Source organism: Carettochelys insculpta, chromosome 3, assembly GCF_033958435.1.
Source record: "Carettochelys insculpta isolate YL-2023 chromosome 3, ASM3395843v1, whole genome shotgun sequence".
NCBI classification, from domain to species: Eukaryota; Metazoa; Chordata; order Testudines; family Carettochelyidae; genus Carettochelys; species Carettochelys insculpta.
Genome location: NC_134139.1, coordinates 19,102,543 through 19,130,000, shown reverse-complemented (window position 1 = coordinate 19,130,000; position 27,458 = coordinate 19,102,543). Strand labels below are relative to the sequence as shown.

Below are 27,458 nucleotides of genomic sequence, written 5' to 3'. Positions count from 1 at the left end.
TCTGCAGCTCAACTTTCTCAACTTCCTTTTATGGGATCAGTTCAAAAGCAAACTTCCCCACAAAGATATTAAAATGGAAGTAAATTCATCCTTGAATTACTAACGAGCTGGGATGTATTCAAAGACTTAAAAACAGAGGAGTTTTGCAGTACAGGATGACCCTCTCTAATCCGGCACTCTCTCATCCGGATATCCCCTTATCATGGATGTGGCCAACTTTCTGGGGTCCCATAAAGTTGTTTATGGCCAGTCCTGGCTCTCAGTGTTCTGTGCTGTTATTTAGCTGTAATTTTCCCTTAAAGGTCTCCTAAGAGCCCAGTAAGCAGTGGAAGTGTTGCTAATGCTGCTAGACCATACTGACCTCATGTGATTCAGCAAATTCTCTTGCTCAACACCATCAGGTCCTGAGGGTGTCAGACTAAAGAGGTTCGACCTGTACTGTTCTCTTAGCTGTTCAAGAGTTTTTGGTGCAAAAACTATAGACTGCCTAGTGATTGACTCAGCCATGGATACCTATTTGCTGTGGTGTAATAGCTGTTTTGGTTCCAGGATATACAAGAGACAAGGTGGGTGATGCAACAGCTTTTATTGGACCAACTTCTGTTGGTGAAACAGACAAGCTTTCAAGCTCCATCGAGCTCTCATTCAGGTCTGAAGCTTGTCTCTTGCATTCACAGAAGCAGATCCAATATGAGATGTTATCTTACAAATCTTGTTTCTTAGGGATTCAGGACTGATTTAAAATAAAGATAATAAGGGTTACTTCTAATACTGTAGCACTTAAATAAGGGCAAAAAGCCCCTATACAAGGGACATTTTTACTTGTTCCATTTGAGGCCCTATTCTTAGCTCTTCTGGTTTTTAGGTTTGTTAAGCACATTCAAGAAAATAGAAAAAAATGGGAAAAAATAAAATAAACCAAGAAAGACACAAAAGAAAACAACTACTAATATACTTCACATTTAAACATTGCCAGGAGCACGAGTTTTCTCCAATTATTATTTGTTATTGCTTATGTAAATAAATTTGTCCTTGCTTAAATAAATAAACACAATGGCATGTGTGGTACTGTCCAGAATGAAAATGAAACACTGTAAACTGGACAAAAATCAAATGTTTTAGGAAACATTCCTTTACGTTCATGTACTATGCCAGTATTGCTGGAGCTCTGCAACTGTCTGGCCAACCTCACAAGCAGATAGTGACCTCAACAGAAGTCAATATCAAGACTAGGGCAATGTCTACATGGCACTAGTATTGTCTAGCAGCATTACTACCAACACATGCCTCACCTCGAAATAAATATGCCTAACTTATTTTGAGTAGATTTCAAAATAGGCTATTTCAGTATGTGGCAATGTATATTTTGACGCATCCCTGTACTCTTCCTGTTATGAGGTGTACAGGGACGCTGGAAGAGCATGCCCATTATCTCAAAAAATGTTTTGTGACAAGGGGTGCATTGCATACACACAAGCATCTATTCCAGGATACAACAGTAACCTGAAATAGCTCCCCCTGTGTAGACACAGCCTTACTGACCACAGAGGTAGAAATAAATTTAGGTAGTAATCAAATTATTAATTCAATATAAGGGCTGTGTCTACACTTGCATACCTCTTTCGAAAGAGGCATGCAAATGAGGAAAAATGCAAATGCAAATGAGGTGCAGATTTACATATCTGGCACCTCATTTCCATATTCTTCTTCTGAAAAAAGAAAAGCAGTGTAGATGCAGCTCTTTCAAAAGTAAACTCCATCTTCAAAATAACCCTTCTTCCCTTTTTTATGGGAAGCAGGGTTCTGTCGAAGATGGAGTTTACTTTCGAAAGAGCTGTGTCTACACTGCTTTTCTTCTTTCAAAAGAGCATATGCAAATGAGGCACCAGATATGAAAATCTGCACATCACTTGCATTTTCGATCTCCCTCACTTTCATGCCTCTTCAAAAGAAGAATGCAACTGTAGACACAACCAAGTAGTGCTACATGCAGTTACTGTAGTAGTCAAGTAACTGGGCTATATTTGCTGTTAATGGTAATATCTGGTGAGAGGCTGTTCTCAGGGACAAGTCTACACTACAGGGAAACATTAAATTAAGGTACACAATTCCAGCTACATTAATTACATAGCTTGAGTCAATGTACCTTAATTCAGGCATCTGCACCATCTCCATTAAGGGAAATGGAGGGGAGCATGTCACCCTGTTGACTTCCTTACTCCTAACAGGGAGCAAGAGTACTGTGTTCGATGGGGGTGTCCTATACATTCAATTTAGTGTATTCCACATAAGCACGCTAAATCAAACTCTGGAAGAGCAACTGTGGCAGGGTCAATCTTCACTGTAGTGAAGACACACCCTTGGATTTTTTTTGTTGTTTCTTAAAACACATCAGAAAATAATTGTAATGTGGTCCTGACTTTGACCAAAGCTCTAGGTACTAACACAGTACAAATTATTTTTAAAGAGGAGATGAAGAAAGAGGTCCAAAACCATGAGTTGACCAATCACTCAATGAACTCACCCAAAAAATAGATTGTTTACTGGAGGTAATAAAGATGGCTGGGTTCACTATGTTTGGTGTCTATTGTAGGATAGTCTTCTCAGACAGAAGGTTGTGTAACATAAGTGATATCTTGTTTGGCTTCATGCTATCTGCTTCCTGGAAGCACAACTCATTAGCCACCCACTAGGATGCACTCTCGATCATATTGTAATGTTCTTGTTACAGCTATCTGTTTCCCCTGCTCACCACTGAACAGAATATCATCGATGCTAAAATGTGAGAAAATCATATTCTAGTGGTTGCAATCAACACAGGATACAAACCCTAATACGCTACATCTTAGATTCTGCTTGAGCTCAACTGACTGGCAAGGATGGTCTTCACTGCCCCCTAGACCTTTTGCCACCTGAATTTTCTTTCATTAAAAAAAAAAAAAGCCACACACACACACCCTCTCTCTCTCTCTCTCTCTCTCTCTCTCTCTAAAAGTTTCTAACCTTTTCCATTGGGAAGAAATCCTTAAAAGTATAAACTAATTGCTTGGGCTTGAAGTTTGCTTTATTATTTTTCTAAGTATTATTTGTTCTGTCCTCCATTCAGTTGCCAGGTGTTGATGTTGGGGATCCATAAAATCCACAGTCACAAGTCTCTTGATTTTCTGGGAGGACCCCAACCAGTGCCATCTGAGCAGCTTTTGGTGAGGCTCAGGCTGCCAGCTGGCAGCACAGAGCCGCATCTTTCTCCTTGCCAAGACCAATTGGGAAATTTAATAACCAAAAACAAGGGGGGGACAAAATAATTACTGATACAGGAAACATAAAATGCTGCAAGATTCTTTCCTTGGGTGTAAATAACTTTTCTGTAACCACAGTCTTGTCACTATTTCAGATGTTAACAATTTTAACAGAAGCTGCACAGGAGCACTACGTTTGTATGGAATAGAGGTAACTTTGGCTATGTCTACACTGGAGAGCTCTGTCAAAAGAAGTTACTGCAGAATATATCTTCCCACAAAACTTTTGTCAACAGATTGTGGCCAGACTGCAAAATGGTTTGAAAGAGCGATTCGCTCTGTCGACAGAGAGCAGCTGGACTGTCCGGCCGCTCTCTGGACAAAACGGCCAACCAGAAGCACAACAGACAAGGCTGCACGGTGTCCTGGAAGCCCGGTCTGTCAACAGAGGGCCTCCCAGAATTTCCAGACCAGCTTTCTCAACGGAGGCATTCTACCTCATGGGACAGCAGCAGGATGCTGTTGACAAAAGGGCTGCATTTGGTCGATTTACTGTCAACAGAACGCCTTGGGAATGTGGACACTCTGCGGGTTTTGTCAACAAAATGCCAGTTTTGTTGACAAAACTCTCTAGTGTAGACATAGCCTTTGAGATTCAAATAAGTAACGGTCCTCAGAATTGGGTACCCAGGAGAGGAAAGCATGAAACTAAGCTATACAGACAACATGACTGTTGCCTCAAAGGGAAACTTAACAGCATTAGAGCTGACAAGTCCTACTCAGCTATGAAGCAGAAGCCATCCTGGGGCTCCTGCATATTCACCCTGGCTCTGATATGGCTGCATCTGCAGCCATGTTCAAGTCACAGTCTTCCTATTTAAGTTCCCTGTTTTAAAAAGGGGGTACCACCACTCTCTGACATACAGAGATCAGAGGGCGTAATACCACCGGAAGTGTTGTCAAATACAATTTTCAAATACAATTTTATTATGAAATTTGAAGTTTTCATATGCAATTTTATTATGAAATAGAAACAGATGAAAGATGGTGGAGAGAAAATGTATACAGGTGAAAGCAAACAAGGTGGAAGAATAAGTTCTGGAAGTCAATGAGAGTCTTGCCATTTATTATAACCCAGGATTTCACTTGAAGAGACTAAGAATACAGCGAGAGAGAGAGAGAAAATATGACATGGGAAAGAGCTAATCAAGAACAGGGTGACTTGGAAAGCAGGAATGAGGAGATGGTGCATCTCAAAGAAAAAGACAGACAGACCAGCAGGCCTAAATGAGAAAGTAAAAGAAGATGGGGACAAACCAAATGGGTGAGACATGAAAGAAGATAAAGCCATGGAAGAATGGTAAGCAAGGAAAGATTATTTTTAAGTTAGCAACTTTATGTCTGCTTTTTTCTGTTACTGTTCTTACTGGTCCTTTAGAGAAGCAGGGTGAGGAAGAGCTATTTTGAGTACTTATGTGCCTACCTAGAGCATGATAATTAAAAAGAAAAAAATCCGGGACGAAGCCAGAGATGATCAGAATACACAAATAAACCTTTACGAGATGGGATCTGAAGGATCCAGACATCCAGCTTTTTTGAAAGTCCTTTGAAAACACGTGTATGTTTTCCTACGCAGAGATTCCATTACAGGCAGTTCTACTCATCTTGAAGTGAAAGCCACTCCCAACCTCATCTCCATACATGAAGTCAATCAGTAAAGTTTTGAGATCCGCTGTGTATTTATTGCCCTCTGCAACATTGAAAGGTCAGTGCTGTTCATAGTGCTATGATCATGGCGGATAGATAAGTTTTCAAGAAAACTTAACTCAGAGGCCACCCAAAAGTTCCTCTTGTAGTAACAGAGCAGAGGGTCTGCTTGGGAGCAGGAGGTTTAGGTCTTATGTTTTATTTCTCCTGTCATCTGTAACTCCATGTGGCTGCAACATGGGGTAGCTATAACTAACACCCCTGAAATCTGTGAAGCAATTGAATCAATCACAATATGCCTTCCAATTGATTGACACTGCTCCATAGCCCAGTATTTATTTCTGAGGTAAACAATAAAGTATGACATGTCAGTTTAACTGATCGTGATTCAGGATTTCTCTCTCACACATAACATACTTGAAGGTAGAAATTCCAGCCAGATAGAAACCACAACAGTGTAAACCTACTAGCTTTTATCAAACTGAGGAGACATCTGTGGCAGATCATATTGTAATCCCTGCCCTTTTTTCAACACAAGGAAAAACAGCTTCACACTATAAACCTCAGCTCCAATCACTATGTATGAAAATTACACCCACATATGGGTTCCACCAACATCATTGTAACTTAATGTGCCTAGTCTTGAGATGGGCTGATCAAATGCAAACTCCTACAGAGTTCAGAAAGAGTAAAGGGTATTAAGCACCACTCTTGATCATCAGATCCAATATCTGTCGAGACAACTACAGTTCTGCTGTTTAGTTTTTCATGTGATGGTTAATTCAGAAGTATACCAAGGAAACAAACCTTTGGCTTATCCACAGTTAACATCTACCTTCTTTTCTCTGCTCTCCCTCAGCCCTGCAAAGAATCTCTCCAATATTCTCTGCAACAAGACCTCAAATTTTAAAGATAGCACTGAACTCTTTCTTAGAAAAGCCATTAAAAATTAAGATGATCAGAGGTGAGGCTGCAACATCACAATGTTTTACACAGTGTGAACTTTGTGGGCAGACTCTGATATGTTTACTCCCTTGGAGTAACACTTCAGACATCAGTGGGACTATTCATAGATTAATGCATTAATCTGCATGAGTATCAGAATCTAGTTGTGATGGTTACACTACAGCCATGCTGTCACAACTACAAAATTAGGTCTGAACTGGAGTATTTGGTCCAGTTCTGGGCACCACATTTCAAGAAAGATGTGGAGAGGTTGGAGAAGGTCCAGATAAGAGCAACCAAAAATCATTAAAGGTCTAGAAAACATCACATATGAGGGAAGACTGGAGGAACTGGGTTTGTTTTGATTGGAGAACAGAAGACTGAGAGGAGACACAATAGCAGTTTTCAAGTACCTAAAAGGGTGTTACAAGGCGAAGGAATTCAAAATCATTCTCCTTGGCCTCTGATGATAGAACAAGAAGCAATAGGCTTAAATTGCAGCAAGGGAGGTTCAGGTTGGACATAAGGAAAAAGTTCCTGTCAGGGCGGTTAAGCACTAGAATAAATTGCCTAGGGAATTTTGTGGAATTTCCATGATCAGAGATATTTAAGAGCAGGTTAGACAAACATCTAAGGGATGAGCTAGAGGATGCTTGGAACTGCCATGAGGGAAGGGGACTGGACTTGATGACTTCTCGAGGTCCCTTTCAGTTCTAGTATTCTATGATCGTAGGTTTTTTGGCTTATTAGTGCGTATCATATGTGATCTGGAGTAAGCATATTTATGGCATTGCTTTGTTAACAGAACCCGGAAAACTATTTTATCTCCAGATTCATGTGTTCAAACATACAGTAATTCCATAATTACAAAAGTTAATATGCTTAACTATCGTTATGCCTCTGTCCAAAGCTATATGGTATACCTTCAAAATGCCATATTGGGTCAAAATGTTTTGCTGACCTTTGAACCATAAAGAAAACTAGCACCACCACATTTCAAAGCAGTCTAGAAGCCATGTTTTCCCACAGGTACTGTCCATTTACCTGCAGCGGGCTCACAAACTGGAATCTCTACTGTTCAGATTCTCTATAACTTGTAGCCAATTTTTCAGCAAGTCAGCTGCTCAATTTCATGATGCTTTGCAACAATACATGTAGTAATGTTGTTTCACATCCTGTAAGCTTTATTTTGTATGCATTTGTTTTTGATATTTACATATTCGTTTGGTATTTAGGTTGCATTTTCCCTGCCAAAAGTTCTGATTTTACTCATGTAAGTTATGATACAAAACTATAAAATATACATTTTAATATTCAGTACATGGAAGACTGCATTATAGGCCAGTGAAGAAGCACGAGGTCTCCAGGAGAAGAGGACTCCATCCCACTCTCCTTGAATACAGTGCCCAACTCCTGCACCATGCTGAGATAACTGACTGAGTCAGCACAGATCAGAGCCTGGTCCTGGACACTTCTGAGGCAGCTAGCACTGACAATGACAATAAGAGGGAACATTTCCTATATTCAAGGGAGGGCTAAAATTGCTCTAGAAACAGCTTTTGGAATACAAGTCCAGTGGGGAGGGGAGATGAGGTGGAAATTTTATTTGTCCCATCCCTGCTGTGCATAGACCAGCTACACTTCTGAGTCTATACAACAAAATAACTTGTAAACCAAGCTATCTGCCAAGAAAATTGCCTCACTTCAGGAATGTTAATATATTATACACAGAGTGAACAAACAGTTCTAGCTAACCTGTTGACTGTTACTCAGACATACTATACTTTTAACATAGTCTATTACTGTAGTTATCTAGCACCTTTAGGTAAGGATTTCAAATATTAGCCACACAAATCCACCCTCCCACCATCAGGAACTTGACTGAGTACCGTTAATCCCTTTTCACCCATGGAGATGCTGAAGAATATAGTGGTTAAGTAGCATGCTCAGAAACATGCAGGTAGGTCTCCATATCATTCTGCACAAACTATGAACCAAATCCTGACCAGGCATATGTGTAAGAACACAAAAATCCATACCTCAGCTATTGCACTCACTGGACCTGAGCATCATTTTAATCTGGCCCTTAATGAAAAACCATGGAAAGGACACCGCTCAGCTTTCAATGACAAAATATGTGCATAAATACAGTAGGCCATTCTCCACTTGTCTGTCTGACTTCTCAGGCCAAGCCATTTGTCATAGTGAGAATTCGGGTCTTCATCTATAAAAGCACAACTTCACCCTCCATTGAAACGCAGTCACCTCCAAGACAGAATGCATGAACAGTTTCATAGCATGCAGAAACATCACGTTACAACAATCAAAAGAGAAAGTAATCGAAATCTTGCCGCTTGACCCAAATTGGAATTTGGCCAATCCATTGCATATACTAAGTGACTCTCTTTTGCATGGTACCTGGGATTTTTTAAACAAGCATGAATGATCAAGACCACAATTCCATGTTTCCTCCAAAAATCAGGACCTGCAGCAGTTGCTTCTTAGCATCCAGTTGAGATACTGATTCAATTGTGAATCAGAGGTAAAATTATCACCTACTAAGTTGCTAGCATTGCTTATCATAGCACCTGGGTCTTCCTAAAAGAGCTCCTATCCAAGCATTGACTATATCCAATCCCGAACTTGTGAGATCTCATGAGATCACAGGCAATGAGAGACATGCATTTACGAGCTGTGGTGCTTAGTTGCCAACTGTGTAATATTTAAAAAAACAGACACTCCAGCAGGAGTACTGGAACCTCCCCAATCTACCTCTTCTCCTGATGCCCTTTAAGTCCCGCCCCCAAAGCCCCATCAATGAGGCCCCACCCCTTCCACTCCTCTTACCCCCTGCCTCTCAATGCTTTTCCCCTCCACCCTTTGCCTGGGTCAGGGGAGATTTGTCTGCAGAGCCAGGGCTGGGAACTGCAGCTGCCTGACATAGGTAGGAGGCAGCTCCAGCTGAGTAGGGGCTGTCATGAATAATGACCCAGCACCTCCCCTGCACATGGTAGCTGGACACTGTTGAGTTCCCTTTTCAAATGCACTTTCTGGGTCAAAAAGCAAGCACCTGGCCACCTTACTGTTACTGCCTGACATTCCAATTTAAATCAACTAAATAAATCCCCAGAGACTGTAACAGTACAGTGGTGGGTAACATGTAATACCAAGAACAGAATGAATGACTTTTCTCCTTCTCTGTGTACTTCTAGCGTAGACAGAAAATGCCATGACTTGTCCTGATATCTGGTTCTAAGCAGTTAAAACTGTACAGGAGCAAATTTCAGCTCAGTCTGCCTGTGCCAAAGTTGCTGACTAAAATCCTTAGTGTAGACAAGGCTCAAGAAGTTCATGGAGGTGGGTAGGATTACGCACACCTTCTCTCCTTCCACAACATTCCCTGGGCAATTACAGTTCAGCTGGAAGCTTCTATCTTTTCCATTTGCCCAGAGGTAATCATCACAATACAGGTAACTTGCCAGTTAATCCAGCCTCGCGAAAGTTACCAACAAACGCTAGTAATAGCAAAGGTTTGAACTTACCCTTCCGCTGCCCTTTCAACAACTTCAAAGCCTAACTGGAATTGGAACTGCTCAAAAGCCAGCATTAAATGGCGTGAGCAACTCATTTTTGTTTTTTTTGTTTTTTTTGTTTTTTTTAACAAAACAAAGCACATTAAATGCAAAAACATAACAATTAAAATTCGAAGTTAACATTTCACAGTTAAAATAAAGTCAGGAGATTGCATTAACGCAGCTTTTTGCACGATACAATAATTTTCTTTAGCAAGAGCCAGGAATTGAAATGTGAGTATAAGTGGGCATTTATACCATATCCATATGAGAGAAGCTTGCAGAACTTAAATTAACTCTGAATGGCAGGATTTAGTACCACTGCTTTTCATTTTGTTCCTCTGCTTGAAAACAGTGCATTAACTGTGATGTCATCGGCCATTGCTTTAGTGTTAGTATTTTTTTTTAATAAAACCTTATCATTGACAGTTCTTTTAACCCACATAACTATGGAAGCCTGTCATGCTGAAACACTGTTGACCTGGCTGTTTCAACAAAGAGGCCTGCACACATTTATTTGCTTTACATTAAACTAAGTCTTGAGCTGGGGAAAAAAAAAAAGAGAGAATTTGCCAAACCACGGGAGGTTAATATTGTCTAGCAACATTACCAACACTTCCACTTCTTACTGGGCTCTTAGAAGACATTGAGGGATAAATTAGAGCTAAATAACAGCACAGAACACTAACAGCCAGACTGGTGGTTGTAAACAAATTTTATGGGACCACAGGAAACTTGGTCACACCTATCATAAATGAACATCCAGCTAACTAAAATCATGCCAGTCCACAGCTGTTGCCAGACCAACAAGTGCTGGAGTAGAGAGATTGAACTTGTACAAGTTGACCGACAACCAATCTACATAACCGTGTGTATATGATAAAAGTATTATGTTCACTAAAAACTTTCCCGTGCAAAATCTCTTTGAAGAGAGAATGACAATCTCGTCATCATGGATGAACAGTTATTATTCATATTGTGTTCCATCTGATAAAACCTTTCCTAATAGCTAACCCTACAAATTGATCTGAGTGTTTTGCTTGCTGATGTCAACAGTCCTATCCACTTTGTTACTATGGAACCAGCCAGGTAAAGCATTGCATTTGCAGACCTGGGTCTAAACAATGTACATAAAGTGTAAAAACATACCAAAAATGTAGTAGTAATTTGAAACAAAATATTTAAAATTCTCATAAAACTGCTGCGATACTTTAACTGTCCTTGTCTGAGTTTATTCCACTTCAGCTACCATTTTCATGGTAGCAATAGTCAAGACATAAAAGAAACAGGATAGGAGGAAAATAACTCAACTTTGCAATTTACTTTAAAAGAACTTTCAATATACATTTTAGCATTGTTTTTCAGGCAGCTCAGTTTTAGTTTGCAGTTCTTTATTTTATTGCCAGTCAGCATCCAGAAATTTCAACAGAAGATAATCTGGGTTACTTCACTGAGAAACCATCTCTCTAACCTCTGTTCCCTTTTTTAGCTACATCAATTGAAGCTCTCCAGTCCAGACACATAAGAACAAGCAGTCTTATTCTCCTGCTTGCTGATTGCCAAGAGCAACAGTGTGGAGAGCAAGTGTGACCTTCAACATCACTAGTTGATGGCCAGAGTAGCTGAGCAGGAGAAAGGAAACAGCCAGGGAAGAACTATAAGAGAGCTATCCCTCCAAGTCATAATACCTTCCAGAGATAGTCCTTGGGCTGGCATGCCCCTGGCCCAGGGCTGAGCCTAAAGACACACTGTATTTCTACAACAGCAGGGAAAGGGACAGAAATTAGAACGTGCTATTTCTCCGAAAAGAGGTGCTGGTTACCTTATTTCAGGTGAGGTTCCTTGGCATCACAAACCTTTAATATATGTATGTATTTTAACTTAGCTTATAAACAAAACTGCACATATAAAATATTTTCCTGGTTTATGTATTTTTTGTTTTGTTTTTGTTTTTAACCTGCCTGAAAAATACTTACACACACTTTTCCTTAAAGGCTTAGATCCCAGCGTCTTAGGTAGAGTGAGTGATATTTCTGAAGGAAGCTTCCCAGCCTACTGCTACATCTACATGAGAAACATCTGTGAACAGAAATGACTGTTGGAAGGGATTTCCAAGCAAAATGTCTGTCGACAGATTGTGTCTACACATAAAAGCAGATTGAAAGAGCTAGCCGCTCTGTAGACAGAGAGCAGCCAGACTTCCCAGCCCTCTCTCAACAGGATGAATGAACAGAAACTCTGCAAACAGGGCTGCCCAGTGAACTGGAAGCCCCATCTGTTGACAGAGGGCTTCTGGAGTGTCTACATGGCTTTTTTTGTTGACAGAAAACTGTTGAGAAAGGTGTTATACTTGAATGGGGAGAGTTATAATGCTGCCGGCGGATATGCTGAGTTTTGTCGACAGAGTGTCAACTAAACACATTTTGCATGTAGATGCTCCGTGGGATTTTCTGACAAAAGCCCAGTTTTGCCAGAAAGATCCTTTTGTGTAGATGTATCCTACACGTCTGTAAAACTCTGCTCGACATGGGGCATGTCTACATGGGGATACTCATAAAAGTAAAGAGGAATTAACAAAAGGTGAGAAGTGTAAGGTGTGAAATTAAAGCACATTTAAGCCTTGTGTGGATGCTCTCATTCAGAAGTAAAGTGTCCTTACTTTTATTTAACTTAATCCTCCTTCAAAGAGGATTAAGACAAAATGAATTAAGGACACTTTTGAATGAGAACATCTACTCAGGGGTTTAATACACTTAAACCTGTAGTTAAAAGTTAATATGAATCTGGTGGCTCTGCACTAGAACACTATAGCTGAGCCACTGTACCACTTCAGTGTGCACATTACCATGGTGACAGGAAGGGCTACCCCCTTGCAGGTCATGATCCACCAGCCCAAGAAGTGGTAGGTAGATCAACAGAAGCACTCCTCCATCAACCTAGCACTGTCTACGCCAGGGATTAAGCCAGTACGCACCCAGAAGAGACACAGCTATGCCAATGTAAATTTATCAGGGTAGACCAGTCCAGTGGCACTGACAGCTACCGTGGGCCTGGGGGCAAAGTGATAGGAGGGGCCCAGTTCTCTATACCCAGAAGGGGCAGGGCCACAGGTGGAAGGTGTGAGGCTTGGCACTGGCTCCCCTGCCACTCTCCCTTTGCTGCCTGTACAGCAGTGTACACTGCTCCGCAGTGTTTCAAAGGGGCCTGGAGCTTCAGCTGCGGTGGCGGCCAGAGTTCCAGGCCTCTTTGAAATGCTGGGCCTGGGGCAATTTCCCCCATTGCCTCCCTGTCAGCAGGCCTAGACCAATCCTGAGTGTCCTCATACAGACAAGCCCTGGGATTCACAGAATTTAAGGCTAAAAGGAACCATTAGATCTTTTACTGTGATTTATTTATCATAGGATGTTAAATTTCTCACAGTTCCTGCCATAATAAGGCCAATAACCTGTGTGTGGCTAATGCACAGCTTCCAGAAAGGCATCCATTTTAGATGCGAAAACATCAAGAGCTGAAGAATCCATGACTCCTTCTGATAGCTTGTTCCACTGGTTCATTGCAAGTAAAGCTGTCAGAATTTGATCAAGAATGAATTTGCTCCTGCCTAATTTCTCTTATTTCCTGTGTTAGCACAAAAAAGGCAGCTTCCCTGGAAAAAGTTTTTCCTGTTTGTGTTAATTTATTTTTAAAAATATTATAGTCAGGAGGACAAATTTCCATTTTAAACTGTGTTTCATAAATTTTAAAAATTGTGGATTTTGTTATTCTGTTTTAGGAATGCAATTACAGCCATGAAGTATATTCGGCTACAGCATTTGTTAATTCATATTCAGAATAATATTCAAAGCACACAGGCCTTTGATTGAAAACACTTTCTTGCTCTTTACCTGCTCATGTTCCCCCTTCACCAGTCCTCTCCCTCCCCTCAAAAAAAAAAATGCAATAAACAACAACAAGACTTGACATGTTGAGTCTGAGGAAGCTGATATGGATCTAACATGTCAAGAATCCACACGCTAACAGATACCAGACCCTGACTACCCTAAGTAGATATGATAGGCTCTACTGAGGTTTTCCAGTGATCACACCTAAATTAAAAAAAAAAACAACAACTAAGTACAATGGACTGAAAAAACAGAACTTCTACTAATGTTACTGAGTTTGGGTTAAGCTTTTTCTGCTTTTTGGGGAAATAAATAAAAGACACAAATACAAGTAAGAAAATTCAAAGGTACAGTCAGCATATTATCTTTAATTCATGCTATAGGTCTTATGGAGGGACAGACACAACCTAGTGAATCAAAAGTAGCATATGTGTAAAAAAGCAAAACAAACAAACAAAACAGGCAAATTACTTTAAGTTGGAGTTACTTTCTTAAAATATAGCTACACTGGAGAAAAGCCAATAGCAAAGCTAATTTTATAAATGGCCACAGCAGTCAATGCTGGTTGTGGGTCACCAGAATAAAGAGACAGAGTTAATATACCTGGAGTAATAGATAGCACTGAAGTGTATTGCATTCTATCATTTGTAAAGATAATTCCAACCTAGAAATAATATTAAGAATGTGCAAGAATTTAAATATCTAGGTGCATAATATCTAGCCTCATAATTGGCATGCAAAATTTAAAAATTAAATGTATTAACAAAATTTAAATATTTACTCCACTATTTTTTTTCAGATGGACAAAAGAGAAACCAGAAAAGGTTCCATTCACTAAATAAGTTTTATGGGATTTTCATTAAATTTTATGTTGTTTTTAAAGCAGTATTTATTAGTAAGAGCTACAGTTTCTCATTTAATTGTGTGATGTAATTTGATTTCTTTTTAAAGTTAAGAGCACCAATATTGTTCACTCAGGCCTCCGTTCACCCTTCAGTACATGTGCGTAAATCCCATTAACTTTATTGGTAGCTGTGTACAAGTATCGAGGGAAGAATCAACCCCTCAGCTATAAAGATTAGAAATAATGTAAAGCTTTTTTTTTTTTCCCCACCGTGTATGGGTATACCACTCAGTGACAGCAAAGGTGATAATTTTATCACAAACTAGAACATGGGTGCATGTGCATGCACCCATAAGATACACAAAAACACAAAAAGATCACATCTGCAAGTACCTAGCTTGCTATGGACACATTTATAATAAAGATTAAAAATGCGTGCACATACATTATTAAAGTTTGAAAGAAGTTTGTCTGGATTTAGAATTGTTGCAAAAACAAGATAATCATGATTTCAAATGAGATGTGTGTTAATAGCAACCCTGACAATTTTGAAAAGGAAAACTATACAAGAAGTTGGATCTGATCATGCAAACCCTCACCACTAAATACAGGAAGCATTATGTTTAGTAGTTAGAGTTGGAAGACCTGCATCTTAAGCTCATTAAAAAATGAATTGGTTAATCGTTGCCACTTTTGGAAAGGATGTTTAAATCCAAAAGGAAGCTATATCATATATTATATATTTAACAATGTACTTTGATGCTTTAGCATTATGATATGGTCTTATTTTGATAAACTACATTTCAATACACAACATTTTCTGAATATATATCAGCAGGTATTTGATGTAATTAACATGCCCCATCCAAAACAGCTGCAAATGTTAGACATTGTAGCTCCTTAATATTGCAGCAAATCAATTAAACAAGAGCAGAAAAGAGTTCTCAGGCCCAGTGTGGCATGTCAAATCTGAGTGACAAATTTACTTCTCTCTCTCTCCTTTTTCCCTTCTTCCTTTCTTTCCCTTTTTTAGAAAATTATTATGTATTGGGTTCATATCAGATCTTTACGGCCTTACCTTAATTTCTATTATACAGTTCTATACATTTTGCACTTTATTTACTATCTGTTTTATATTGGTGCCTATCACCATAGTATTTGAGCAAAAATGTATATTGAAGATGCCAAGAGTCTCAACTTCTGGCAGATTTTTCACAACCATTATTTGAGAGTAGCCACAAAAACTAATCTAAGGTAAAACAACAACAGCAATATATTTCAATAGTTAATGTTTTCCAAGACGCATGGCCCTATCATCTACTGCACTCTAAAAATACTAGATTCCAAATATCTTGGAAAGTTTTAATCATAATGTATCTTTTACATAGACAGCCTGGTAACTATTAGATACTCTATAGAACAGATCTTGTTTTATATCTTTTCATTTGTAAACGAATCCTGCTTTCCAATGATATTTCAGTTTGGAAAAAGACAGTGTGTAATTGCACTTTGTTCAGATAAGCTCTGTAAAGATCTGTAATTTAAAAAAAAAAAAAAAAACTTAAAAGACACCGGTAGCTTTACTATAAATATGACAGGAAGTATAATCCAAAAGGTGCCATCTACAATGCCACAACTGCAAACATTTAAGATTGTAACAAAAATGACAGAGATTCTAATATCAGTTTACTATCCTTCAACAATTTCCCTGCCAGTGGCGTCAAATAATGTTGAATTATGAACCTTCTTACAGGAAGTCTTATTTCATGTTTGTTTTTTGATCATTTCCCTGCTAGTCCCTATGGGAATTTGGCCGATTGCCGATGTTCCTTTAAAAATTTTCTATATACATAATTGGCTTGCACATGACTAAATGATCATTTAGTCAAACTTTAGTGCTCTATATTTGTTCAACAAAGTTGTTTAAGTTTATTTTATGTAAGAAAATAACATTGACCTTATAAAAGCTATAACATATTGCTGACATGTTATTTAAATTTGTGTTAATGTTTTTAAAATATTGTACTCTTTTAAAAGGCCGATTTATAAAAGTTACCTAAATACACATTATTGGAAGGTAAATGTCAAAGTCTTTTACCATTCAGGCTATAGTACCTGGAACCAAGGTAAAGTAAGTTAACAGTGAACAGCACCATGGTAATAGTTTAAAATATTTGGATTACCTAAGAAACTGAATTTCTACTACATGACTACAGACACCCTTTGTGTTTTAGTGTGGAGTTGCACTATATAATTTTCCAACCAACACCATGTAACAGCTGTGTTTTAAATCTTCTAGGACTATGACAAACATTAAAAAATTTAGACAGCAAATGTTTGTGAGTTAATGGTTTTAAATGCTTTATTTTGAAAATAGTGTGATTAGGCTAATACTTCAAGTAAGGGGTTTTTGTTATGTTTTGTTTTAGTTATTTTTTTAAAGACAAGGGTACTTGCTGATCCTGAGTTTAATTCTTCCAAGAAAAAACCCAACTGTCTTTTACTCTGGAAATCATAACAATGGTAAACAACAACTCTACAGGTTCCACAATAGCAGGCAATGGGATCACTCTTGTGGGAGAGGGATGTTTTAGTGACCTATTGCCACAGAGCTAGTTAAATCACTGAACAATGGTTAGTGTTACGGGGCTTTACTTTGCAAAATCTAGCATTAGTGTCATAGCATTCCATTAACCATGGGACTTAAGAGCACCAGGACTGAGGGGCCTATAAGGAAAGAATAAATAGGAAAGAAACAATACATTTTTTAAAAAGCCCTAACTGTAACCTTTACAATGCAGCTATGAGAAAAGAGTTCCATCCATAATAAAAGCTTTTACATACTTACTTCATTACTTTCAAAAGCACACATGTGCAGCTTCACATCCTTCCATTTTTTAATTCAAAACTGACCACACAACATAACTTGCTCATAAAGCGCAACAAGCAGCAAGAACAGGGCAGGACTTGTCTTTCAAAGAGGTACAGGCCAATAAACGAACTTGGAGGCACATCCTAATTAGCCAGATCAGTGTCAACCAGTCACCACCTTATTATTTCATCATTAAGGACGAGATACAGCAGTCTTTACCCCGACAAAACTGCCAGGGAAGTTAATTCGCCAGAGTCAAAGCCTGTTGGATCTAAAGCTAAGCTCCCCCTGGATTCTCTAAGCATGTCTCCATGAACAAGAGCAAGAACTGAACTCAGAAGTTACCAGCCCAACAGCTAAAAGTAAAAGCTGGACTATAAAAACGGCTTATCTCCTAGTTGAGCACCAATGTTGGAACCTCTTGTGAACAGGCCATGGGGGTGGCAGAAAAACTCATTGCTCCCACCCATCAAGCCGGTTCAGGGGGGAAATATTCCCCACCCCACTCCTTGCGTTTAAAGCCAGCCTGACAAAGAGACCTTTTTCCCATCTTGCTGCCTCCCAATGCCAAACCCAACGCGAACAAAATAAATGGTCTGAAGGTGGGTATGAAACCTCCCCGTGCGCCCCTCACTGCATCTCCGAGTGACCTCCTTGTGTAGCCACAACTGAGCTGCAGCTGGAGAAGCCCCAAAGCATCCCTGGGGGCCCTTAAGGCAGCGCGGAGAGCAGGGTGTGTGCCCCTTACCCGTGCGCTGGAGAGCCAGGGCTGAGCCCCCAACCCACCCGCCGCTGGGCTCCCCAAGCGACTGGTTTAGTTCTTCTTCTTCACCATTTAAGCCGAAGCATTTCCCTGTCCCCTACTAGACAATTAACCCAGGCAGCGGGCTGGCCCCGGAGCGAGGCGCCTCTCTGCTAGTCTTTAACCTCGCCAGCCGGGCTCGCCCCTGGACGCGCGTTTCCAGGCTTCGCTTTTGATCGCCTGCCCAAGGTGCGAGCTCAGGCACCGGGGGAATTTCGGCTCCTCTGCCCGCGGTGCCATTCAACAGGCGCAAGCCCGCAACGCGCCCGCTCCCCCGCGGCCAGAGGGAACCTCGCCCGCTCCCCTCCCTTCGCCAGGAGCCCTCAAGGCGGGTTTCGCTGTCCACTTGCCCAAGCCGGGCTAATGTTCAGCGGGACCCCTTCCCTGACGCTGTCCCCCTAGTTACTCCGCGTATCCGCTTCCTCCCCACCGGGCAGGGCCCCGTGCGCCCCTAACCCTCCTCTGCTCCCCACCGCACAGGGCCCCGTCCGCCCCGACCCTCCTCTGCTCCCCACCGCGCAGCGCCCCGTGCGCCCCTAACCCTCCTCTGCTCCCCACCGCGCAGGGCCCCTTGCGCCCCGACCCTCCTCTGCTCCCCGCCCCGCAGGGCCCCGTGCGCCCCTAACCCTCCTCTGCTCCCCACAGTACAGGGCCCCGTCCGCCCCGACCCTCCTCTGCTCCCCACCGCGCAGCGCCCCGTGCGCCCTTAACCCTCCTTTGCTCCCCACCGCACAGGGCCCCGTGCGCCCCTAACCCTCCTCTGCTCCCCACCGCGCAGGGCCCCGTGCGCCCCTAACCCTCCTCTGCTCCCCACCGCACAGGGCCCCGTGCGCCCCTAACCCTCCTCTACTCCCCACCGCGCAAGGCCCCGTCCGCCCCAACCCTCCTCTGCTCCCCACCGCGCAGGGCCCCGTGCGCCCCTAACCCTCCTCTGCTCCCCACCGCACAGGGCCCCGTGCGCCCCTAACCCTCCTCTACTCCCCACCGCGCAGGTCTCCGTCCGCCCCGACCCTCCTCTGCTCCCCACAGCACAGAGCCCCGTGCGCCCCTAACCCTCCTCTGCTCCCCACTGCACAGGGCCCTGTGCGCCCCTAACCCTCCTCTGCTCCCCACCGAGCAGGGCCCCGTCCGCCCCGACCCTCCTCTGCTCCCCACCGCGCAGGGCCCCGTCCGCCCCGACCCTCCTCTGCTCCCCACCGCGCAGGGCCCCGTCCGCCCCGACCCTCCTCTGCTCCCCACAGCACAGAGCCCCGTGCGCCCCTAACCCTCCTCTGCTCCCCACTGCACAGGGCCCTGTGCGCCCCTAACCCTCCTCTGCTCCCCACCGCGCAGCGCCCCGTGCGCCCCTCAACTCCTTTTCCCTCCAGTCCGCAGGGCCTCGTGTGCCCCTGAACTCTCCCTTCCTCTCCAGGCCGCAGGGCCCCGTGCGCTCCTAACCCCCTTCACCCTCCGCACTCCCGCACCCCTCAGGCCCCCAACGTCCGCTCTCCGAGCTCCTGCCCTCGATCCCACCCATGCGCCCCTCAACTCTCCTTGACGCCCGCCCGTCCTCCGCAACGCCAGGCTGCGACTGTAGCCCCCGGCGGGCGCTCTCTAACCCGGCGCTCGGGCCTGGGCGAGGAAGGGAGCCGGGGAGCGGGGCGGTTGGCCGGCGTCCATCGGAAGAGGGCGCCGGCGCTGACCCAAGCCGGGTCCAGACCAGCTGCGCCCGGGATGGAGAGGTCGCGGGAGGAGGGAGCGCGGGAAGCCAGCAGCGCGTGGGAGGCCCCAGTGCCAGGCTCTGGCTCCCGGGGAAACACCAGCCCGGCCGAGGGAATCCGCTCCCAGGGAGGCCCCCGGGAACGCACGAGGGCCCGGGGCCGGCCCCGCCGCGGGCGGACAGCGCTCCCGGCGGCGCGGTCCGGGGCAGGGGAAGAGGCGCTCGGCCGACACTGGCCGGCTCTGGAGACAGAGGGGTTAATTAGCTCACGAGCCCCTGCGGCCCCGTAACACCTGGAGGGGATCTGCCGTGGCCAGCACCGCCCGGCGCGGGCAACACCCCGGCTTTGCCGGCGCGCGCACCGGCCCGGCTCTTTCCACCCGCCCCGCCGGCCCAGCGCGCGGCCTCTTAACCCGGGGGCGGCACCGGCCGGATCGATCGCCGCTCAGCGGGGACAACCCGGCCGGAGCCCGCAGCCGCGGCGGCGGAGCACGGGGAGAGGAACTCGAGCCTCTCTCTCCCTCCGGGTCAGGAGCGGGCAGGAGGCGCCAGGGCCGCTCCCACAGCCGGTGCGCGCATCCTCCCGCGGCTGGGGAGCCAGGACCCTAGCCCCCGCCCTGCCTCCCATCCGCTGCAACCCTCCCCAGCCGGCACCTACCCAACAGGGCCAGCCGGGGGTGCCTGACACCCGGCCGGGCTCACCTAGCGCACGAGCGCCGCAACCGCAACTCCGAGGCTGAACTTTGGTTGGGGCCCACAAGACAGTCCGGCCTCGGTAGCTGTCTTGCATTCGCGGCAAGCCACCCACCGGGGGAAGGGACATCCCTGCCTCCCACGCGGGCACAGGCGGGATAAGTAACCCCGGCGCGCAGGGGGTCCCTACCCACCCCCTGCCTCCGCCACCCCTCCAAACTGCCCCTTCATTTCCCCAGCCTTCACTTCAATAAAATAACGAGTCGTTGGGAGAATGGGGTATAAATCTTCATTTTGGAGGCAATTAAAGTGTTGATTTCATTCGTGCCCTGGAGCGATTCTTGTAATTTGCTCAAATAGCTTTATGTACCCAGCACTCCGGAGCTTTTAGAAACCCATTTTCTAGTTAGACTTGTTGGATTACAATTTTTATTCAACAGCAGCTACCCGAGCTTTCCTCATCTAAATCTGAATCGAACAGTTCCCTCGTTGGAAACCTTGTAATAGTTACGGAAGAGGCAAGTCGGCCTCGCAGACACAATGTCCAGGTTTCCATCTTTCTTTCAACGTCTCATTAAAAAAAAGTTGAGAGAGACTCGCTAATATTTAGAAATAGGCGAGAGCTTTTACATTCTCCGGATAATTAAAAAACACGGGGCTCTTGGCAAGTTCGTGCCTTGTCAAACCAGGTTTCTGTTCCACCCCCACATTAGTAACAGTCCGGATCATCTTGGCTTCTTTCTCCTCCATAGAAAAAGAGCTAACACCAAAACTGAAGCGAAGAGCACCTTTTGGGACGTGATCTCTAAAGTAACTCCTGGCTGAATATTCTTGATCATGCCAAAGCAGCTAAGAAAACTCCTGCCTGCTTGACTGCGTCTTGCTTTCACAAATGGAAGCCTCCAGAGTCAGCCTCATTACACCTAGAATTGTATCTACGACCCAGCTGATGGCTTTTGGTGGTTAGATTTTTTCCCTATAAACCAAATACAATTTCCAATAATAAACAACCAAGCATTAAAACCTTACAATCTGCAACACAGAGCTCAAACCGCCCAAGCTCCTACACTTTAGTATTTTAGAAGCTGGCCTGGGCTGCAGGAGCCTCTTGAAATTAACCCAACAGCTTCCATTTAAAAGAACGACAACACGACAAAGCCAGTTGAAGGAAAGCAGCTAACCCAAGTCGTTCGTGCATGCACACGTTGGGTGTAAGACCCCTATGGGGTTCGGTCTTTAACACAGACATCCTACAACCAAACTTATTTTTTTTCTAATGGAGGAGGTTTGAAAGAAAAAAAAATCTTGAGAGGTCAATGAAAATAAATTAAAACCTTGGTCTGGTTTTATTTTTCTATTAACTAAAATAAAATGGGCCCACTTGCAGCAGGCAGACTGTGCACAAAGCAATGTTCACTGAGGTCTAAAAGCGCCCGGCCAAGGAAAACTGACAAGACAGACTAATGAACCGTAGAGACAGGAGGAAAATAGCTAGTATTTGCTAGATTTCAAACACTCTCTGTCTTTCCTGGACCACCTATCTCGGATTTTATTATTATTTTTCTAAATGGCCTCGGCTAGTCCTTTCTGAGCACCCAGAAGCCTGCGATTCACGGCTAACGCATCTATTATTATAAAGGGTAAATAAAATAAAGACAAAAATTAAAAGCGACAAGAAACAGGTCAAGTTTGCAGGCAATGCTTTTACAAGCTCATCTCGCCAGGTCGAATCCGGGAGCAAGCCTTAATGAAGCAATAATAGCCACATTATTCAAAAATTTTCATTTCGATGGAAATTTATCTAAAAGGGACTTAATCATATGCAAATAATAAAAGGAGGCGTAGTGACCCAGGAAGCGATCTGCATACAAATTTCAGCGTGTGCCAACGCTGGAGAGATCATCATACCTGATCTGTTAGATTTGCTGATCTTGTTATGTCTTCACTGTCTGATTTTGACCCGCCTTCTCTATCGTCTATCACCAAATCGATTGGCATTTTTCCTTTCAAACAGCTAATATACCGGTGGCAGAAATTGTCACATAATTCGTGTACCTACATTATGACAGGGGTAAAAAAAATGAAAATATAATCAGGAATACATAAGTGAAATTGACAAGTACATCTACCAACCCTCCAACTCCCAACCCTGTGACATCAAAAGTTCTGAATGGGGGGAACACTCAGCAATTATCCCCCGGAGACCTCTAGATGCATCCAGAATTAGGAATAACTTTATTTTCTCGGAAAATAGAGATATCCCAGAAAATTGACAGTGACAAGATGATTCACAGGCTACAACATATTCAACACCCGTGTTAAATTCATCTGCTCCCGGAGCTGTGGCCATGGGAGAGGTGAGCTGCACGGGTGACATTTAAGGTAAACTATTTAATTTCAACCAGTTATTTCTTCATAAAATCTTTCCAAAGAGTAGGAAGAGAGAAAGAGTTTTAAAAAAAAACTGGATGCACTAGACTGAAATACATTATAGGCCTCCATGACCTTAAACCCCAAATCACTGTAATATTCTTCTTGAGTTTCTCCTATTAACAGGCATATTTTAACACCACTCATGCAGAGTGAAAACAACCTGCCTGATATTGTTAGATAAAATGGCTCAGGGTGCTAAAGAAACTTTTCAACCATTTAAAAACCTCTCCAAATGTTTATTTTTAGGGGAAAGGAGATTCCCTTGTAAGACAGCTATCCATTCCACTAAAAATCCACTGGAAAACTGAAGGTGCATTCAACTGAATGGTAGTTTGCAACTACATTGCATCCATATTGTTATTAATTATGATCATTGTTGTGGTTGCTGAGATTTCCAGAATAGGGAAGGAAAGAGAATTAGGGCAGCTTAGAGGTGCACAGCATTCACAGATTCAAGAGACAGACACAACTATCAACTCTGCTTTGTCTCTGCAAAATGTTACAGGACAATCTGTGCCCTGACTGTGACCTGCAGATGGCTCTTTAAAAAAAAAAAAAATCCCACTCGACCAAACTAACTGAAACGAAACAAAGCACCTTCACCAAAAACAATCTCCGAGGCGTGGATGAGTCAAACAACCAAACAACATTCGGAATATCACCTGCAATACACAGAACTATGTATCCAAAGCCATCAAGATAAGAACATGAACACAAGGCCGGGTCGTTTGTGAGCCCGGTTTTAGAGGCTGAAATTGTAATTAAACTGGGAAGAGAAATGGACGCTAAGATTGGTCTTGACACTAATTACCAGACAGAAAGACATTTATGCAAATTTACCAGAAGCCTGAACTTCAGCAATACTGAAATGTAGGAGAAAAGGAGGAAAATTTTAAAAAATTACCTTCTCTAATTCCAATAGATGAAACCTTAATACTTGTATGGCTTGAATCATCTGCAAAGACACAAACAACGTGAGCATCTATCTCATTCCTGAGTTTCCGTAAATACCCACAGCTGCTCCTGCTGTAGTCTATAACCTCACTTTTTTAGTAGTAGTAGTAAATAAAAAAGTTGTTTTGATTTATGGCAATAACACTAAAACTTAATAGCAGCGGCTTTGTACGCTGTTTAACAAGAAGCCAGCTAGAGTTAACAAAAAATTCTATTGCAATGAAGCAGCGAAATTACACGGATCATAAACATTTCCTTCCAAAAGTGTAATCTTTTGCAACAAGGTTGGATCCTGGCTTTGCAAAGTAGGAGAAAATATTCCTAATGCAGAGGCAAAGTATTTGTTTATCCTTAAAAAAAAAAAAGACGACTTCATTTTAGGTCAGCTAGTTAAACTATTCAACTCTATCCATACTCATTGTTTACATTTCCCATAAAGCTATTTTAAAGTGTGGGGGGGGACACAGGCAGACCCATATGTTGACACTTTGGAGATAAATCCATGAACTGCTTCAGCAGGCCATAAAGACCCCAAACTCTCATTTGGATGGTGGGGGCTTTCTTTCGGTACCCCCTTATGCGTTTTTACTTAACAGGGAATTACAACACTGGATTACTTGTCATTAAATAGATCCACGCGAGAAAATTTCCATTTAAAGCTAAAATCCTTGTCAGACCTTAACACCCTCTGTCCAGAGGGCAGAGAAATCAAAAGAGAGAGTTCTTAACTCTTACCAAGTTATCCAGTTCAGGATTAGAGGAAAATAAGGGTTTTTCTGCTCGGATCTAAACATGAGGAGGGGGGAGAGAAAAAAAAAGACTTGAAATATGGAAACAGAAAAAGCAAACGTTATTATTTCTTGCTTCATTACACTGTCGGGGCCATTATGTAACCTTTCCTTCATAGCTCTGCCTGTTAGATTTAGCACATCATATAAACACCTAAACAAATGAATCAAATGCCCTGAAAATACCCACAGCCCTTACGACTAGTTCCATCTCTCTAGCTACGCTCCGGCTTGGGTGAGCGGCACACCCCTGCAATGAGACTCCGAAAAAAGAGGGTGTTTGTTTATTTGTTGAAATGGTACGAGCGAGGTGGGCTGGGTTTGTGTCTGGCAGTAGAGGAGGGGGCTAAGCACGATTCTTTTCGTGGCGGGTTGTTTTCTTGTAACGCCGGAGGGTTTTTTCTCCCCACACCTCACCCCAACCCACCCCTCCCCAGGATGGTTTTGCTGACCTGTTTGGCGAACACTGCTATGTCTTCATTGAAAGACTCGGAGGAGCAAACATCGCCTCCCGCTACCCCGGGCTCCCGGGGAGTACATGTGGCTAATTCACATTTCTCAAAAATCAGTGCTAAGAGAGGGAACAGGGGGTGTCTGTAAGAAAATACAACAGTCACAAACAAGACAGTGGTTAGTCCCAGAATCAAATGGGGGAGAAGCAGCCCAGGTGATCTTCCAGCAAACCCCCTACCTCCAGCCCGGCTGCACCCCCTCCCCGCTCACCTACCCTTCCACCCAGAGACCTGCGCTCGCGGGCCGTGAGCCAGGGACTGTATCTGACGATCGCTTCAACATATCTGGCCAGAGAAACTGTTCACGTTTGCTATGAATAAAACCGAAGCGGCTCCAGCAGCCATTTTGAGTTAACTTTCCTTTCCCCTTTTATTTAAAAAAATAGATGTATTATTTTGAGTTCCCCCTCAGGCTGGAGGCTTTCTGGAGTTAAAAAGAAGAAGAAGAAGAAGAAGAAGAAGCCGCCCCGCACTATCGCAGCTCTCTGGACGTGGGCAGGCAGCTCCCCCTTTGCAGCGGGAATGCTCACGTTCAAAATGAGAGCAGCTAACTTCCAAGACCTACCAAACTGCCCCAATTCGGATACTCCAGGCGCTCCATTTACATTCCCTTCAGCACGCGCTTTTATCTGGGTCATCTGCTCCCCCTCTTCCCCCACGCTCCGCGGCTCGCTCAAAATACGCGCTGCTTTTTGCTACAGAATATTGGACAATGACACCGACCTCAGAAATGTGTGAACCCAAGGCTTTGATTTTTTTTTTTTTTTGCTAGCTTGAGTAACTCTGCAGAAGTTCACAGTGGTTTACTAGCTACAACAGCTCGAGTGAAATGGGTGGGTTTGATTTTATTGCGGCATGCCTCCATTTCTGATTTCGTAACTATCCCAAAGAATCCGGCATGGAGTTTGGACAAATCCTACAGCTTGGGATGAAATAAAGAAACCGGACGAGGGGCTGGGGGGACCTCCAAGCTAGTTGTTCACAGCGAGGTGAGGGGGGGGAAGAAAGATCTTAAACTCCCCTTCAAGTTACTATGCACAAATTCTTGTGAAAGATACCCACGGAGCAGCCACGTAACACATCAGTTCCAAATGCAATGGCCTAGAAACTATGTTATAAGTCGCCGCATAGAGATGCCTCGCACCCTGCTAGAAAAGCCAGCGCAGCTCAGAGACGCAAGCCGCGCGCGCTCTCCTGCCTCCAGCCTTAAGTGGGAACACAGCGAAAAGTTTGATTCCGAGTGGGGCCGTTCCGAGTCTTCGCTTTCCTCTCAGCTCTCCCACAAGATTTCCCTCCCCGAACACGTTGTACCACGGTAATCTTTTTGCCTTTGATCACCGCGCTAATGACTAATTTGCCGTAAGTCCGCAGCTGAGCAGTCCTTTACATTTCCAACCGTGATCCAACCCGCCTAGGAGGCTGAGGTTTCTGCAAGGCAGTAACTTTCTGCGCGCGCGCGCGCGCGCACACACACACACACACACAACGAGTTCTAATATTCGAACTAAACACTGCCTGTGGATAACGCTTATCCCTCTCAAGCCCTTCGGGAAGTAAATCTTCTCGATCGGAGTCTCACACGCCCGGCGTCCCGGGATGCCGAGAAAACTTAAAATCCACCCTAAAAACGACATGCAGTTACAGTGGGAACCTGGGTCACAACCATTTACCTCCAGTGGCTTTCAACTCTGCCTTCGGCAGCTAAGGAAATAAGGGAACAATCACCGCTTCGGCCATGAACCCGATGCCAGCTGTACCTACCCGTAAATGGCATCTTTATCTCTCTTTAAAGCGTCATTGACAGAGGATCCCATGCTAGGAGCCATGGCGTTGGCGTGCGTCGTGTGCGGGTACTGATGAGAATGCAACGGAGGACCGTGATTCAGATGGTGAACAGGCTGCATAGATCTGGCGGCGTGAGGATCCCCATACATGGTGGTGGGGATCCCTACTCCATCCATCCCACCGTAATGGGGTAAATCGTCGTACTGCATGATAGACAAAGACAAAAAAAAAGGGGGGGTCAGAACTGGGGACCGGAGGTTAGAACGGGGAACGCCGGTCCAGAAGCTTTCACTGAGCGGAAGGACCACTCCGTGGAATATTGCAGCGCTTTATCCGTGCCTTTAAAATACATAGCCTCCCCCCAACAAGCGGGGAAGGGGGGTCTGTAAAAATCTATTTCCCCAGTAGGCCCTCAAAATGCATTCATTCGGGATCCTCGCAAAGCATCCTTGTGGAGCGAAGCAGGCAAACGCAGCGTCGGTTCCTTTGGAGTGACGCTCAAAATAAACACGTTGCTGAAAAGTTGTCTCCTTCAATTTGTCGCCACAGCAAAAGTTAAAATGAGGACACCTATTATTAACACGTGAATTAATACAGGCTCTTGGTTTAAGGTGTTTCTCGGTTTGTCTCTGAGTGTAAATGTCTCCACTGCAGGGCATTTCCTAACGTGTGAATTATAAATTCAACTCTCTTTAACCAAAATGTAAAGCGCCAGGTTAGGCGAAAGACCAA

The 27,458-nt window shown here is 43.8% G+C and overlaps 1 protein-coding gene across 2 annotated transcripts in view; it reads right to left on the bottom strand.

The window, feature by feature from the left end:
• The window catches only part of MEIS1 (Meis homeobox 1), a 147,625-nt gene that overhangs the window by 108,353 nt on the left and 11,814 nt on the right, over positions 1-27,458 (bottom strand). For both annotated transcript variants that reach the window (XM_074989434.1, XM_074989433.1), the window contains exons 2-6: positions 26,703-26,929; positions 24,882-25,023; positions 24,377-24,427; positions 23,592-23,642; positions 22,163-22,309 (exon numbers count right to left, since the gene is read on the bottom strand). In XM_074989434.1, coding sequence (XP_074845535.1) covers positions 22,163-22,309; positions 23,592-23,642; positions 24,377-24,427; positions 24,882-25,023; positions 26,703-26,929 — 618 coding nt within the window. The remainder of the gene's footprint in view (positions 1-22,162; positions 22,310-23,591; positions 23,643-24,376; positions 24,428-24,881; positions 25,024-26,702; positions 26,930-27,458) is intronic.